This window comes from Dermacentor variabilis, chromosome 3, assembly GCF_050947875.1.
Source record: "Dermacentor variabilis isolate Ectoservices chromosome 3, ASM5094787v1, whole genome shotgun sequence".
Taxonomy (NCBI): Eukaryota; Metazoa; Arthropoda; class Arachnida; order Ixodida; family Ixodidae; genus Dermacentor; species Dermacentor variabilis.
In genome coordinates, this window is record NC_134570.1 from 108,034,776 (window position 1) to 108,052,990 (window position 18,215).

The window sequence follows — 18,215 nt, forward strand, 5'->3', positions numbered from 1 at the left end:
ATACATACCTGGTGACTTAATTCTAACACAAGCTGTAAGGAACAAACATCGAAGCATAAGGAAGGAAGGTGAATTAAGCTTGCAGTTTCAAGGTGCTTCCAACCAGAAATATTTAGCACCATGTGCAGGAGAACATAAAGGCAGTTAAAGGGCCCTTCACCAGGTTTTGCCATTTTAATCAGACAAATGCATTGTATACAATGCATGCTGATGACCGTGTCTGCAAGGTATTACACCATTGTGCAGTCTGCTTCTTGAAAGAGCCATGCTCCCAACCAGACAATCGAGGTCACATGTACAAGTACGCTTATGTAACTGGCACTGCTAAAACGTCACTCGCCATGAAAGCTGACTGAGAATTATTCAAGGCTACAGCAGTTATTTGTTTCATCTGTTGCTTCACTAGACAATTTAAAGTTTAGAGAAATAGTAAAACCTACAGACCGAATTTAGTTGCAACTGTCCGCAGAACGTATGAGTTCCAAAACTGGATTTTTTTTCGCTGACATATTGTGAACTTTGTTTAGAGCACAAAATTCTGGACATGCTACAGAGATATTGCCACAACAGCATGTAGTCAATTAAATTGTCTAGCTATTGAGAAACAACAAAGATTCACCCATTTTTGCAAGGTGACTATTGAAAACTTTTGCTGTGTTCAGCTGCACAATTGTGATAGGCCCGTTTTGTACAAGGTGAACACTGAAAACATTCCACCGACCTCACCCTCACACAATATAGTAACAATATAGATTTAGGACTCTAGTCCTACTTAGGCAAGCTAACAGGACAACTCCCAATTTTAGATATAGAAATTACGAAAAAGAAAAAGTCACTAGTGCCCATTCCAACTAAACTGTGCTCATAACAAGAATTTCTTCGACTTACTTTACATCCAGTGGCAGCGCAGCCTGGACATCAGATGGCTCGTTCAGTGAAATCTCCCGTTGCAGAGTGGGTGTCATTGCACTGTCTGGTGGGCAAACATGGAACGAGAATGCCATGCTCTGTGCAGGCAGGTTCACAATGCCCAATGCCACCTCAGTGGCAGCGTTCTTGATGGACTGGGCGAGCATAGAGACGCAGTGCTTGAACTCGACTGCACAAGATGCCAGCTCGTGCAGCAGCAGGGGCGAGTGTGTGTAGCAGACGGACGCCATGCGCGCGACAACCTCCAGACACTCTGACTCCGTCTGTTTGCTCTGAGCCCCGTAACGCTTGATTGTGAACTCGAAGGCTTTCTCGGCATTCGCGGAGTCGTTGCTGGCCAGCGGTAGAGAACGGTACAGTTCTGTGTGATGACGCTTGCCCAATAGGTCGTGCAGGTCTTGCCCGAGGTGCGGGTCACTGCCCATGCTAACGATTCTCCTGTGCAGAGTCTTCTCGGAAATTAGGTCACACACCTGAAGGCCACCCAAAGTGCCTTGAATCTCAAGTGATGATCCTGGAAAAGCAGGATGAAAAAAAGGACACAGCACAACTCTTTTTATTAGCCATATCCTCATAAAAGCTTGTTGTGTGAGATGGTATCCCAATCTGAATGTTACGACAGCGACTCATTCGTAACTGATACCAAACAATTGAAGCAGTGAACAGACACTGTTCTCCAGGTTAAGGTCACGTGAGCCAAAGTAGTCTAAAGTATTGCATGTTCTCATAGCCTTCAAAGTTGTTTTATAATACAGTGGAACCCACATATAACAATATTCAAGTGCCAAGAAAATTCCATTGTTATAAACAATAGTTGTTTAACCAGGTTGCATGACAGACAAAGAGGACTGACATCAAAACAATTTACTATGACAGAAAGCAATAAAATCAAACCCAATCATAACATTACCGCTTTTGACAATACTTGGATGTAACAATAACCAGCCACTGCACCATGTCTCTTCTATAGACCCTTTTTGCGAAGCAGTTTGCTTTAGAGGAATGAGGTAGCACTGTCGGCAGTGCGCTGCACATTGCCTCAGCGAAAGCACACAAATATGAAACCATTACCACTTTTGCCCTGCTATAGTGTGCCCAGCTGTCAGAAATCCAACTGGGTGTTCGTAATACACTGTGCTCCATTCATGCCGCAAAGCATGGAACAGTAGAACTAAGGACGTGTGCAGTAGCTGGCTGAAAAAATAGTGACTGGCATATTAAGAAATGGAATGAATCTGTGTGACCAAGTTCACGAACCACTGCTAACACAAGGTCTGCATGTGTTGCCCGGTCTTCACGATGCACAGCTTTCCTCGAGGATAAAAAAATTCACTCATCCGGCAGCGGTGGATCGCTAACCTCAAAAGAAAGGACTTCCACCACACTGGAACGTCGGCAAGAGTGAACACCGCTTGTTAGGCAGTGACAAATGGAATGGCGCCGCTTCCTGGAATACAGTAGTACTTTTCTCGCACACTATCTGCACATACCCACCCCAAATTACATGCAAACTTACGCCCACTCTATCGCCAACGTATCAAGAATAAGTGAATGGGTATACACTTCAATCCACATGCCGAAGCATGGGTCACCGTGACAACCAACAAATTTTCTAAGCTAAATGAATGGTCTACAAAGTAAGAGAGTGACTGGCGATAATACATCATTGCTACAAGCTATTACAAAGTACATAACATCTACGTTCCAAGCCTTGTGCGCAGCAAGTAAAAAACAACAGAATAAATCTATCACAACTAAACGCACCTGCAAGTAATTAGGCAGAAAAACAATCCTATAGTGACTGCACAGAGGAACTTCACTGAGTCAGAAACATGACAAGCTGCTGCTTCAATGTGTTTTCCAGATAAAGAATAAAGAGCAAAACAAACTGGTCCCGTTTTAATTTGTAAGCGGAAAGTTTGGACAGCATGGAAACCATTTCTAGCCCCGCTTTTAGAACAAGCACCATATATGCTGCTCGCACCGTTTGAACAAGCCGCAATGAGCTCCGAAAGCGCTTCCATGTCTTCTGAAGCTGTGGCCAAAGCTTCGTATCATGCACCCAATCACTGTCTACAACAACTGCCAGAACAAAGGTTTACTGAGCCACACCGGCCTCATGCACATCCATTGTAAACACGGAGGCAACGGAGACAGCTGAGGCAAGCAATGGACACATCATTGAAGGGTATATAGTAAAATAAACCACTTATTACAATGTTCCCATGCCGTGTTATTGAAAGAAAAAGGAATGTGAAACCATGGAAAAGAAAAGGAAAAAAAAATATGCGAGCCCCCCCCCCCCCCCCCCCCCCTCACATTCCCCACCTCGCATGCCTCTCCAGTCTTCCTTTCGCCCCTATGAAATACGAGTTGACTGTGCCAACTGGCCGTCCTCGCCTACCGGCCATCCTTGTCGACCGGCCATCCTCACCGACTCTTGTCATCTGCACTGTCGACTCGTGTTTCAGAAAGTGGAAGGGAGACAGGAGAGAGACGTGCAAGGCTGGCTATTTGCCAGGGGTGGCGGCTCGCATGTTTTTTTTTTCTTTTCCATGATTTCACATTCATTTTTCTTTCAGGACAGACACCCAGTAGCCAGAGTTAATTTTTATGACCAATAATGCGGCATTGAAACATTGTTGTAAGTGGTTTATTTTACCATAGAGCACACACAAAAGTTCATCATGCTCATTCTTCACATCGTTATATCCGATATACCGTTAAAAGTGATATTGGTATAAGTGGATTCAGGTGTATGTGTTATGTGAAACCGCAATAGAAAATTAACATAGAGCGAAACAATACTGAATATGCATTCATGCATATACACACACAATGAAAACATTTACGTTTGCAATAAGCTCCATGCATTTGCTCGCAATGCTCTGTGCACCAAAACCATGCTTTGGATAGCTATAACACATGCAATTTCCTTCGAAGGAAAACTGCCAAATAAAAGAGCTCGGCAAACTAATGTCTACTTTGAGTTCCTACCGCACTGACACGCAAAAAGGTATCTGTTTATACTTTCCACTACTTGCAAACAAAGAGAACAAAACTCCCATTAATCGTGTTTGCATTATGAAAGCAGCAAGATGTCTAGTACATGCACAGGCAGACAGTAGAGTTCAACTGAAGCACAGGAATCTGACATTTTCCCTTGCGAACATATTTTTCCAACATTCAGCAAAACGCAGCTACAAGCCATGACAAGCTTAGCAAACGGTTCAATGAATACACAGGTGTGCCTAGAAAAACCACGTTTAACAACTCATGCGAGACAGACACTGCTGATTACTTAATAACTCAGTCAGCAATGCCCCAGCACCAACCCAGCCTGCACATCCAAATGCTCTTACCTATAGACGCTTGTATCCTCGCCCCACTGACAGTTGCCGTGGCCACCTTCTGACCCGACACGCTGCCCTTCTTACTCACAGCACGCAACAGCAGCACATTGAAACGATGAAAGTCGAATGTCAGCTGCAAGCTGCTGATTTGGTTTGGTGCTGCCTGCACAAGGCAACCAGAAAGAAAAGAAAGAGAAAGAAGGATATTAGCAAGCAGCTACAGCATGTGACAACACAAGCAGCAACTCAATGTGCGCATAGACGAGCCATATACAGTGGACTATGGTTAAGACAAACTGACTCAAGCCAAATTTTCATATATGAGGGAGGATGTGCGAACATTTGGTTCGTTTCTCGTAGACCCATTGCCACAAAAATCCCCTTAACAAGAACTGCTAATTCAGTTAAGCCAAACCAGGGTGTCTACCAAGTTGACATTTCCAAATTCTCTCAGTTTTCCAGGCTTTCCGAAACTCAGTGCCTTTGCAAAATGCCCTGAGTGACGCAGAACTGTGTTTTATGTCAAGACGGGCTGAAACCACGTCGCCCGATGCTGTCACTCTCTAGTAAGCATATGAAAAAAAAAAAAAAACTACTTAATCCAGTTTGAATACTAAGGAGTAGCGTTTACGTTATTCAAGAAGAGAATAGAAAGCAGGCGTTAGTAAAATGCACAGCAAATAAAATGTCTTCAAAAAACTTGCAAATCGAGCCGGACATCCTCAAATATGAATAAAAAGGAGATGCATACAGAAGCAAATATTTTCGAATGTGAGCTATTTCTATCAACTGATAGCAAGCTCAGTGGTATGAGGCCCGAACTTTGTCACAATTGAGATTCTTTCTCAAGAGCTAGTAAGTCAACCTCAACTGTCCTGACATACTCTCAGCCCGCGCATGACTCCTCGGTGTTGTGTTTCACTGCTTTAAAGAGTTTATTTTGGTTTGGATGATGGACACCTGCATCCCGGTATCAGCGAACACTTCGTTTTTTCTTTAGCTCAAGCTCCTTCAAAATAGCGGCAGCACGCTTCTTTTCCTGTTCATTTCTCAATGCATAGGTTCTTTCTGTTCTTGTCCTCCTTCCGCCACTCGTCTGCCCCACAGACCATTTGAAGCACCTTCTTGGTTCACGTCCAATTTTTCATACACCCTAGGGGCCACGAAAACGTCTGAAACATCAGCCGGTTGGAAAAAATAAATGCATGTCTTTTACTGCCCTTAAGGGCTGAAACCACCACAGGCACATTCGAAAACGCTCTGAAGGCCTGTCGGTACACGTATTAGGCATATCGGTGCTCATACATTAAGAGGAGATTCCGGATGCACGCATGTATAATTAAGGAATACATATTGTGACCCGTGACAATTGCCCCTTCTCACGCTTGTAATGCTTCATCGTAATACTTTTGTGTATGCTTCACGTAATATTTCTGTATTGGGGCGAAGCTGAATTTCAGGAACCGGCGTTATCCAACACATCGTGCTTTCCGAGCTTTGAAGCCAATCGAGAGGACCACAAAGGCGCAGTCGGTGCCATTGCTGACAGCAGCGAATTCTTTCAATGAAAAACACGGCACCCAATGGCAAGAAGGTTAATAGCAAACGTCAAAGCAGCTAGGTCTAGCGTTGCCGCAGTGGTGACTACGGCTGCCAGTGGATCTGCATGCGAGAGTGCCGGTTCGAGGCGGCGAGGTAATCAAAACAGCAGCGGTGGTGGCTTTGATTAATGTCGTTTGAGCCCTGTGGTCACGGCAAGAAGTCCGGAAAATAGGACGGAGAAGGGTTCTTGCATCCGAAATTTCAGACGTTCTGATACATTGACTATATGGGTACTATATGGGTACCGCTTTTCACCACCTAACAAATGTTATCGCACAGTGCAGGACGTGCCTGCGAAGTTTCTAGAATGTTATCAATGGTTCTATCTGCAGTCTGTTGCCACCGAACCTTGTGTAATCTGATTTCGTGTATGCGCAACACAAGTGGTGTAGAACTGTCTGGAAGACACGCGGGCACCGCCGATTACTCTGGAACCTTCGATGACTCATCGTATACAAAAGCCGATGCGCTTGACCGGCAGATCAGATTTTGACGACTGCCAACCGTGTTCGCCACTCTTGCTGTGCTTTGCGTGTAACCTGCTTTTGAGGGCACAAGTTCGCCCAATAAAACGCTAGTTTCACCATTCACAGTTTTCCTTTCTTCACAGTCACTACCACGTGACAAAGGAGTGCTGTTGCACTATTTGTCCCACCACTGTAAATCTAGTAGGCTAAAGCTAGTGCACGGAGAAGTTCATCAAAATCATGAGGGACACAGGCCTCCACTATTTCATTTGAACACTTAATTAGGCACACTTCAAGGCAATCAATCCAACAGCTAACTTAGTCATGTTCACTAGAAAGACCAACTAGAGATAAAATCAAGTGCTCACATCTAAAGAATTAGACTGCTGGTCAAGCATTCTCGTGAACACAAAAGTCCATCATATCATGGGACACACAAGTTTTTCGCATGTGCATTGCAGCACATAGTAAGCTGCAATCAAAGAAAACCAGCACTTGCTTACAAATCTACCCACCAGCCAAGTACTGACAGCACATTTCAATAAATAGACAAAGCTGTGAAACTGCACTTGTGCCACTTTCAAATCATGAGGCCTAGATTTACATGAATACACCCGAAAATGCACACTATTAGTCACATTCTAACAAAGCTAACCAGCACACATGCATAAGAGTAGCTGCTCGCAGTTGTCACACCTATGCAACCAGCCTGACTTCATGCATGCAGAACTAATGTCACCTAGAAGAACAGTGATAAAGAGCACCCCCCTTGTCCACTCCCCTCCCCCCCGAAAAACACACCCAAACCCACACACACACACACACACACACACACACAAGGTAACTTGACTCAAACTGTCCTTCATTTTTCTCCTTATTTACTTGCCTGTACGTACGATGGGCTGAGATCAACTTGAGATGACATGCTTATTCTGCCCACTGTTGAAATTGTCTTGGCAGGCACTTTCAACGTATCGTATGGCGTCAGGCAACGAGCAAAATTTACCAGCTCAACGATAGTCTCTTGGTTTGCTGTAAAAAAAATAAACAAGATGAATGGTAGTCATCACACACTCCGCTTGTCACCCAACCTCAATATAATGAAGTTGATAAAACCGACAATTTGCTTCGTTATATAGAAATTATTTTACATTAAAATTTGACCTTTTATGTAAAAATTACCGTTGCCGATGGTCTTTTCTTACACAGAAGGGGTCGCAAAATTTTTTGTATTAACAAGCAATTGGAAAATGAAAATTTGAACGAGCAAAAAAAAAACATTTTTGTTAAATTTTAGAGTCGGAGACGAGAGATATGGTTGCGTGCCATGTCGACAATATCTTCGCATCGATGGTACAAAACAACGCCAGTCACACTTTCGCATTTCCTCCGCCCCTGTGGCTGATAGTGTTGCCAGCAATGGGAAGACGCCATCACGAAAAGCACTGACAGCAGGAAGTGAATACTACGTCTGCCTCTCGCTTCAATGAGTCTCGGAAATCAAGATTGCACAACCTCCAGCACTAGGAAGGAGATGTGCATTTCATCATCTGCTTTAATGGAAGCGTCCATTTACTGCCTCGGTGTTCCTTCGATGTGGTAGTGAAATTTTGTTACGTTGAAATAGTGTATAAACACTCCTCGTTATAACAAGGTTCTAAATACATGGTGTTCTATGGACAAGAAGTTACAAAAAGTTAGACTTCATCGTATCGAGAATTTGTTGTATCAAGGTTTAACCGTATTTCTTTCTTCTTTAGCAGAACATCTTCAGTGATACATAACTAACCACAAAGCTATCGGTAGCAGTGAAGTCCTTTGTTCTTTTTTAATTATGGGTTTTTACGCATGGAAACCACAATCTGTTAAGAGGCATTTTTTAGTAGGCAACTCTGTATCAATTTTGACCAACTGGAGTGTTTAAGGGGCAATGCGGGTTTTGAAATCGCAAAATATGCAAAAAAAAGCCAATTTACAAAAATCACGATTTTAATGTCTTCATTGTCCAAAGTATTACCCCACAATATATTATTGCTCATTTCCTTCTCGAAGTATTAAAAGAATGGCAATTTGTAAGTGTCGGTGGGCCGGAATTGAAAGCCCAGCTCGAAAATTTGCACTAATTTCAAGCCGCCAAAGCTCCGGACAATGCAAGGCAATCGCCGCCACATAGTTCTTTTTTTTTTCCGAACTTTGCGATAATCACAATTACTTTATTGGCATTTGCTTAGCTTTAGAATATGCAGTGGGCCTTCGGAAATGTCTACATATTTTTAAAAATGCTTTATTTTAATGAGAAATTATTAAAAAGGTCCGTAAGAAATTACCTAATTAGGAGTATTGTATTCTGTCATATATTTTCTTCTAAGTGAGATATTTTAAATCTGAACACATATTTGAAATCAGCATTCTACAATATATCTCCACACAAAATTTAAGCCCCCCCCCCCAATGTATGTTGAAATATAAAAAAAAAAATTTTTCAGGACCCTCCTCTCCCCTTAAATGTCGATCTAATGTACGATGTAATGTACGATGTAATGATGAATGTAATGATGAATGTAATGATCTAATGTAATGTACAAGTGTTTTTGCACTTTGCCCCCATCGAAATGCGGCCACCACAGCTAGGTCAGACCTTCACGCGACCTCATGCTGGGTAGCGTAGCGCTGTGGCCACTGCGCTACCATGGTGGATCGCAGTGAAGTATTCACATGCCACCAAGTCATTAAAGAGAAAGCAAAATAGGTACAAGGTTACTTTACCAATCACATCCAGATTGTTGAACTGAACCGCCGCAATGAACAGTTGCTCAGCTGCATCATTTGTGTTGGAACTTGGAACATTTAATATAGAAATTTCCACATTTATCAGAGCATCTGCCTCGTGTGCATCCAACATTCCAATTGGTGAGATGCGTTGCCTGTCCATCAGCACTGTGGAGATAACAAGTTAGGCTATCAGGCATGAATGTCCCCTAGAAAGAGCACATCTTTTTAACAGTATTTAATACTAAGAAAGAAAGCATTATAGTTTCTACACGATAGATAACTGCCACTTGCACCAAACTGAGGACACATCAAAATTTTGAGAAACGTTTCAGTTTATCATTGCCATAAGAAAAGAAAGCTTTTTGGGAGCACACAGAAAAAAGAAATGTTCCCAACTTAATCAGAACATCTGTCATTGTCACTTCGTATAGGACAGCAAGCATGAGGTGATGAACAAAAGTAAATAATAATCATAAGGGACTGTACAGACTGGTGCTGCTATTTGCAATGCCCATGTCATTAAGGAAGTTGAAGTAGACTAAAAAAAAGCTTGGAGTTATGCAATATATTTTCAAATGTCACACAATTACTGCAACGCAAAGACTTGCTGACACCACAGAACAGCATGTAATTCACATTTCTGTCATGTATGCACGCATGTGTGTGCTTACTTATTTAAATGTTGCAAGTACCTCTTAAGGCTTTACAAAAGGAATAGCATAGAAAACCTGATTTTCCTGGCAGCACTAGTGTCATAGATTTCTGTGGCATACTTTGACACAGTGTAAATACAACAAAAACAACAAAGAGCAGCAACAGCAGAAAATTCTTCGGCAAGATAACTGAAAAAAATATATACAGAAACAATGTGGCATCAACTTACCATTTAAAGAAAACAACTACGATCTGTTAAACAAGTGATTTCATTATGTTCTACAAGTCACATTAAATTGTCAAACGCAGGGAATAGCATTGACAATAAACCAGATCTGGAACTTACAAATGTTGCAAACAGAGCATGGCATCAGTGCCATTACTTTAAGCCTGGAACATGACAATTTTGGTTTTTGATTGATGACAGACCATGAATGGCATTGCAAAGTATAATCACATACAGTCACACCTCTTTACAACAATGTCATATCGGACATGAAAGTACGCTCATAACAAAGTATAATCGCAAACTGAAATACAGTCACACCTCTTTACAACAATGTCATATCAGACACGAAAGTACGCTCATAATACCCAATAGTTGTTATGAGCCCATATTTGTTACGTGCTCACATAGGCAATAAACACTTTCTATTTACCCTGTTATATCTCATAATTCATTAAATCTGTGTTTATTATATCAAAGTTCAAGTGTTTAATGTTATAAGCTGTTAAAGCCCCTATCACATTAGCTGAGCTTCTATGAATCACTTTTCTGGTTTTCTCCAAAAAAAATCAAAATAAAAATTCAAGGAGGTCTGTGAATGATCTGTCAGCATGTCAGTGAACCTATGACAAATTTAAGAACCTCTACTTTAGAAGAGCATCCTAAAGGTCAAGTAAAAAAACTCTTCTTTCCATAGCAATGACCCGAAATGTTTACACGCTGAGTTCAGCAATTTAGGTTCTTTAATAAAGAGAGCTAAAAGAAGAAAGATGGGCAGAAACATTCGCTAACAGTACACACACTACCAATGCCATTTCACAGATACTCTTTCCCACGTCTACTTTTGAGCATGCATACTTTGAACTCAGCACTTTGCTTTGGCATGACATGGGCATTGAGAAACCAAAATATCCACAGCAGTCGACCCAGTTGAGTTTTTTGTCCACTGCAAGAGAAAGGCCTCTTCCAGTGATTTCAAATTACCCCTGCCCTGCATCAGCTGAATCAAATGCCTGCAAATTTCCTAATTTCATCACACCATTTAACTTATTTTAGACTGCATTTCGCTTCCTTTGGCAACCATTTCTTACTGTAATAGACTGTAATAGACCATTGGTTATCTGCTAGAAGCATCACATTGCTTGCCCAACTTCGTGTCTTTCTCTTAATGTCAACCAACAAAATATGTAGGCACCTTTTGGTGGTGATGACTGCAACGTGGATAGGATGGCCGACAGGACCTTTGGCACAGCTATAGTTTGCATTGGTGGCGCAGTTGGGTGTATTGAAAGCAGAGGAGGAGTCTCTGGAGAAGTTGGCGAGTTGGGATCACTGTCCCTGATGCTGCCGCTCCGGCTGTCCATGCTGCAACATGTTCACAGTCAAAATACATCTCTCGATACACCCACAATAAAATTATTGCTGCAGTACACATGCATGTGTAGGGCTTATAACGGCTGAAAGTTGCGCAAATTAAGCCTGTGTCTGCATTTAAATACCTGCCTTTCCATACCCACAGGTGAAAATTACAAAAAAAAATGCCCAGCCACAAATAGACCTACATTAAATAATATGCCTCTGTGCATAGCAACGGAGTCACATTTTAAGCCACGCCTAGATTAACTTAAATGTAGTTACTGTCCTGTATGGCTATTGCCTACACAGAACTTCCTAACTTCTTCTAGCTGGTATTCATTACACTATATACTGGTTATGAGCTGTACGGGGCTTAGGAGCTTGTCAAGCTGCAGCTTTTTCTCCTGTAGTCTTTTGCTCATTGTGGCAGAAAATAAAGATTGATTGATTGATTGATTGACAAAAAAGTTTAATTCAGAAATTGTGTGCTGTTTCCTAATAAGCTATTAACATGTCACCATTTCTCATTTGCAAAGTAAAGCTCTACACAAAGAGCTTCCAAGAAAGGCTGGACACTCGGAGAAAGCTGAGCAGTTGCATATATTCAGATGCACAAATTGCAAATTTAACTTCCGCAATACAAAGTGCTAAAAAGCTGCCAGACAATGTCAGACAATGCATTTTCTTAGTGAAAATCCATATGTTAAGAGAAAGTAAGGATTTAAATGCATTTCTTTGTATTGCACTCAACTCTCCTCTTGTTGGTTTTAGATTAGAAATACACAAATTTCACAATGAATAAGCAAATGATATGAATATATTTTGTATCATCTTGCAATGCTAACAAACACTTTCAATGCAACAGGTTATACAATTATTATTTCTTTTGTTATGAGAAAGAAAGTGGAAATTCATAAGAAATTAACAGGTCTCACAAAATGGGGGGAAAAAATTGCAAGCTCAATTTTAAAGCTAAGAACAACCTAGCAATTAGTGCACTTGGCTACCCCAACAAACTGCTCTTCCTTTAAAGTTCATGATTACAATGATAGTTTGCCAACACTTCAATGCAAAGTAAAAAAAAAAAAAGCTCTGTGCTTACCTGACATGCCTGTGAGATGCCACAAGCAGCTCGAAGTCAGGCCCGTACGTCTGTAAGGCATCCACTAGGAGCAGTCCGTGCACAGACATGGTGACGGACAAATCTTGAGGGGTCTTGGAAAACGTGGCCTGGATGCCCGTCACCTGTAGCTCCGCAATGCATCTACCTGCAGAGCAACATCGGCTCACACCAATCTTTTCTACAACACCAATTAAGAAGAGAAAATGCTCTCGAATTTTCTAGTTGTAACCATATTTAGAAAACAGACAGTAAAGCATAGGGAAAACTACTTATGTTTAATTTAAATGTAGAAATAATAAGGAAAAAGGGAAATTAAAGTGGACGTGACAACTTGCCGCAGGCGGGAGCGGAAACCACATTGTCTGCATTATGCCTTTTGTTATTATTTCTGCACTTCAACTAAACAAAACAATTAGTTTCAGCTAGGCTTTCTCTGGCTTCCTTCAATTGGTTGTAACTAACCAAGAATCGAGCCCTTCAGATTTCCTTATTCTTCTCAATCCACAGTTTCCTGGAATATGTGTGCAAGACTGAAAATTGACAACTCTAATAATTAATAAATAAAAGTATAAACTAAGTTTCTTAATATCCACATGGTTTCTTTGGCCATGCTTGTTCATGTCTACACCTGCCACATAGCAATAAATAAGTCACACACTTATTTTTTAATGTCCCAAAGTTACACATGAGCTATGAGTCATGCTGGGCTCTGGATCAGTTTCGTCGCACGGATTGACACTCGTCCCAGACAAACAACATCTCTGATGCTCCTCAAAGTTTAGTCTGCAAGAGGCACCAGCTGCTTTTTTTTCTTATATGAACCGAAAAGAACAAGAGCTTCAGAAACTGCAAAGCAAAAAAAAAAAAAAAAGACTGCACCAGTCTTGGCATAAAAATGTTTGCATTTTGCTCCGTCAGAATGCAGCTGCCACAGTTGGGAATAGAACCCGTAACCTGATGGTCTGCAGCAGATTGCCAAGAAGTAAGCTGAATAACAGTGGTCAAACAAGGCACAGTAAAACCTCGATAAAACTCAGTTAATTAGAAGAATTTGAGCGGTCCCATCATTTTCAATGCAAATTCTACCAGATAATTTGAATAGCCCATGCGGCTCTATCTGGATAATTCGTAGCTTCTTGCAGGCAGAAATATGCGACTCTTAGGTTAGGGTGCTACATACAGTCGCCAATCGATTTTCCAGACCACGCGGGAACCAAAATATAGTCTGAAAAAATAAAATTTATTAGGCTTCGAGTGGCTTAAAAAATCTCTAGTAGTGCCCTGCCTTATACTACGCTTGGAGGCAATCAGACTTGCTTTCATTTGCGCAAGAGTGACGTCGTCTCCTTTACACTGCACCGTTCCGGAGATATTGTGGCCTGAAAATGCTGTTCTTTCTTGATTTAAACAAAACTTTTCACCACCTTGGCTGATAAAACAAATTCTTTAGAGCACTTCAACATGGTTTACTGTGATGATATTTGGGAATCATAGAAAAAGAGTTGCAGAAATTGAATATGTGATTTTCAAAAAATCAATTTTTTGGCCATCTTTCACCATGTTAAAGCTGCCCCCCCCCCAAGTGATTATGACGATGGTGCTGACCGAAAAAAAGAAAAAAGAAGTGCCGTCCCCTGGAGCGCTTTGTCAGCTAATGACATGGCCTCCGAGACTGGAGGATTCTCTATTGAATAGCGTATGCCTCCCAAGGAGGTTAAAGAAACCTGCTGGAGAGGATGTCGCTTATACCGGCCTATGGGCTCGCGTCAAGCCAGCGGCGGCCATCTTGTGGGAGGCAAGAAGCGGCCTGCCAAGAGCTTCGCAGCGTTGCTTGCTGACCTTTCCAGTACTTTTAATTGTTTAACACATTTTCAAGTTCTAATGCAACACTGTGGGCGATGAGGTGCGCCCATATTGGAGGTATCCGGATCGCAGATATCCGTGTACTAGGTCATTTTTCCATTTTGTTGACATAAATATGCAGCTGCCGCGAAGTCGAAAAAAAATTCACGGAATAATTAGCGCTTATTCGTCGTTTTTAATGCAGTATATAAATTGATCAATCATAAAAGCTGTCAGAACAAAAAGCAATTCAAAACTGAAGACGCAGCATGAGAAATAGCAATACATGTGACAACCGTAAGTATTCATTATTATTTTCATTATCATCAGGTGTTGCCCGTGCTTTAGCATCCTCATTGCATAGAGAGTCTCGGAACTCGTTTCGTTTCGGAACTCGGCATTTCAGAACTCGGCGATCGTTTCGTTTCAGCCTGAATTATAAAATTTTCCTTTATTTTAGAGCAAGGCATTGCTAATCTGCTACTTTATTTAAATGAGAAGGATAACACTAACATGTCAGCTGCTTGTACGCCAACTTTCCTAAAAACACTTGAGCGTGCGAGCACAGTTTAGGATCCGCACAGCACCACGCATGGCAAGATAAGACGACGAGATACATAAGCCGCGGCAACTAGTGTGCTTTTGCCTCCCGCAAGATGGCGACGCGGCGGCTTCACTTGACGGGCACTCCTTCCGCTCCAGCAGTTTTTTTTTAACCTCCTTGGCGCCTGCCAATTTTGGAGGCTATACAGCCGGCCACCAAAAGCCAAGCTAGCAAAAAATCCAACATGGTAGCCTCCAAGAATGCGTAGCGTGGCTTGGAACGTGTGATGTAGTCCGGTAAATCGAACTTTGGAGTCTCAATTTGTCCGAAAGTCAGTCACAAAATGCATTAGCTCAATGGGAACCCTGACGGTGCATTTATGAAGTCTGGAATATCCATGAAGTTCGAATTTTCGGAGTCAAGCGACCACTTTAGCGGCAGCTATCGATTCCGCAAACGTCGTTCGCAGCTTTGTTGACTGCAGTGATGGTGATTTTTTATATGCTATGTGTTGTGAGCCAGCTGGAGAACATGGCACTTGGGTGAACTACCGCGCTCAGCAATCCTGCATCAGTGATTACTTCAAGTAAACTTTCTTGGACGTGGAAAATAAAGGTGATTTCTTTTTCCGGCAAGTTCTTGCTTGTTTCCTTTTTTATTTTTCATTTCAGTTCATTTCGTGGTCATTTTCATTTCGAAGAACTTTCGTGGTCCAGCGGCCTTCGAATTATCGAGGTTTTACTGTTGTTAAGAACGGCCAGCTGCAGTGCAAGTTTGCCAGCCATTTACGCCAGCGGTGGCAACCTCATCTTGGAACACCGCCGCCAACCTCTAGCCACGGCGTGACTAAGTGTAAGACTTTGTGTCGGGAACAATACGCACGTCCTCCACTCTCCGTCGCTTCAGCTAGGATGCATTTGACGAAGCAGGCTTTATGCTGAAACCGCCACCGTTACGCTCTAGCCTCGTCGCCGTTGTGACGGAATGAGTTCAGCAGGCCAACTACTGTTGCCCAACTCCCTAACGCGGACCTGATCTGCTACGGGTGGGGGAGTTGCCGTGGGAATGTCGTCGTAGGCTCCTTCCCACGTGCTGACCAAGACGCAAGACAATGTGCTACCCGGGCGCGCTACCCGGGAAGGCTCAGAGTTCTACGAAGCCCCTCTGACGTTGGCTCCGGACCATTGCACCTGTGTGTGTGTGTGTGTGTGTGTGCGTGTGTGTGTGTGTGTGTAACCCGTCCTGGGGAGAGGAGGCCTGTTTACAATGACTGGCCGAAGGTTTCCGTCGCCTTGGAATCAAAGGGGGGACCAAGTGCTTATAAGCAGCGATTGTCGGCTGCTAGAGGGTGCTCGTTGTCGTGCTCGTCGTCGTGCTCTGTGCTCGAAATGTACTCGTGAGATGCGTGCTCGTAAGCTGTTTGCTGTATACTCGTCTTGCGTGCTCCATTTGGGAGCCACGCTAGACTGTCGATGTATCTCATGTTTAACTGTAAATAATGTAAATAAACACTGCTCGCCTAGACCTGTCGCCCCAAGTTCCTCCGATCGTCCTACAAGCCTGACTCCAAATCTAATACTGTATGTCTAATGGAGCCAACATTTCTACAAAGCAAATTGGCTTTGTCAGGACAGCAACTGCTTTCCTTGGCAGTCAAAATGCTGCTAAGGTTGGCAGTTGCTGCCCTGACGGAGACAAGCCTGCTTGTCAAAACATTGGCTCAAATGAACATACACCTTCTTCACTTTCGTTATTCACTTCAAGCTTCCATCTTCTTGCGAGCTGTGTCTCGATGAAACTGAGCGACCACAGCGAGCATGGAGCAATGCATGAAGTAAGGTTATCTAAAGACACATCACACTTCTGCAGTGTAGCTTCGCCATCTGAGCAGCAGAAGCAACAGATTCAAGTGAAGACAAGTTACCTCGGCTCTGAACTTCCAGGCACATTTGCTCGATCGAACACTGTGCTACCAGCAGCAGTGATGTGTCATGAGACTCCTTGGATCTGTTTGCGAAAGCACTGAAAGCAAAAAGTAGAGATCAGCCACCAGAACCAATGTCCTCCACCTACAATCGCAGCTTTGTTGGCTAGTTGATTGATATAAACACTGTGTTGCACTCTGCAAGGCACTCCACCTGCCTCTTGAACACATCCCTTCAATATAGTTGCAGTTCTGATTGAGCAGAAAGCATTCAATGACAGCATGTGCAAGTGAACTGCAGGTGAATAAACGTAATATGCAGCATAGAACAGCAAGTCTGTTCTATGCTCAAGGATGGTAGATCCTTGGCCATATGTTTTGGAAAAAAACATGCAAAAAAACGTACTAACCAGAAAAACACACAGTTCGAAATAACTAAAGAATTTTACAGACTCAATTATTGTTGACATCTACGAAATGTGAAGCATCACACAGATCATTACAGCACAAGATGCCGACACACATCGTGCTGGTGGTGCTGTGGTGGCCCAAGATGCATTTTGTTGTTTTCATATTGCGTGGTGTTTTAAGAGGGCAATGGGAAACCGAAACGAAATCGAGCTGGTGGGCGACCCCGGATCCTGCCGAAGCGAAACGTGATGCCCCCATCGCGTCGCCTGCACAAGGGAACGGCAGCGCATATGGATTATCGCCCACTAAAAGCGTGCACAACGCTACCAATGTCACTATGCACCATGCGCTGTAAAACAGATAGGTGAACAAGCTTATTACACTTGGATTGGCGGTGATAGCTGGGAATGCTGTGTGCGACAACTCCGGAGAAAATTTGCTGGTACTGAAATGAGAAACTAAGTGCGCGCTGGCCTTTTCACATGAGACGGGCGAGCGAGCATTGCGGTGTAGCTGCCGTGGCGGGGCATCTCTATACTGTTCTCGACTGCACGCGCGCCTCATGTATTTTCTTGTTTACGTGGGATCTAATGGCTGGAAAATGTATCATACGATTACAGTTTGGCAACGTGTTGAACGTTGGTGCCGAAAAATCGCGTTATCCGGGAACGTATGAACAGGTAAAAAATGAGCCTAACTCTTGCGTAATTTTTTGTGTTCTTGATTGTGACCGTTGGCGGCAGGAAAACGTACATAAGGGGAACATATCAACAAGGTTCTACTGTATTACTGCATCTCAATCAAGGTTAACCCACTTAACCTACAAGCACGAGGAACACACCACTCATAAGGCTCTTTGTGCAAGTACTTAGATCAATTACCCAAAACTTTAGTCCCAATCACCGCCCTAAAGCAACAGAAGAAAGCTGTTCACAAAGGAGGCATAAGCAAGTCGGGTAATAAAAGCACGCACGTTACTTGCCACAACCACAGACAAGCGCAACTGTAGAC

The 18,215-nt window shown here is 42.8% G+C and overlaps 1 protein-coding gene across 4 annotated transcripts in view; it reads right to left on the minus strand.

Moving 5' to 3' along the window:
• The window catches only part of Vps13D (vacuolar protein sorting 13D), a 170,932-nt gene that overhangs the window by 107,682 nt on the left and 45,035 nt on the right, over positions 1-18,215 (minus strand). For all 4 annotated transcript variants that reach the window (XM_075686119.1, XM_075686120.1, XM_075686116.1 and 1 more), the window contains exons 24-30: positions 16,794-16,891; positions 12,463-12,628; positions 11,200-11,369; positions 9,119-9,289; positions 7,235-7,384; positions 4,293-4,442; positions 889-1,444 (exon numbers count right to left, since the gene is read on the minus strand). In XM_075686119.1, the coding sequence (XP_075542234.1) occupies positions 889-1,444; positions 4,293-4,442; positions 7,235-7,384; positions 9,119-9,289; positions 11,200-11,369; positions 12,463-12,628; positions 16,794-16,891 (1,461 nt within the window). The remainder of the gene's footprint in view (positions 1-888; positions 1,445-4,292; positions 4,443-7,234; positions 7,385-9,118; positions 9,290-11,199; positions 11,370-12,462; positions 12,629-16,793; positions 16,892-18,215) is intronic.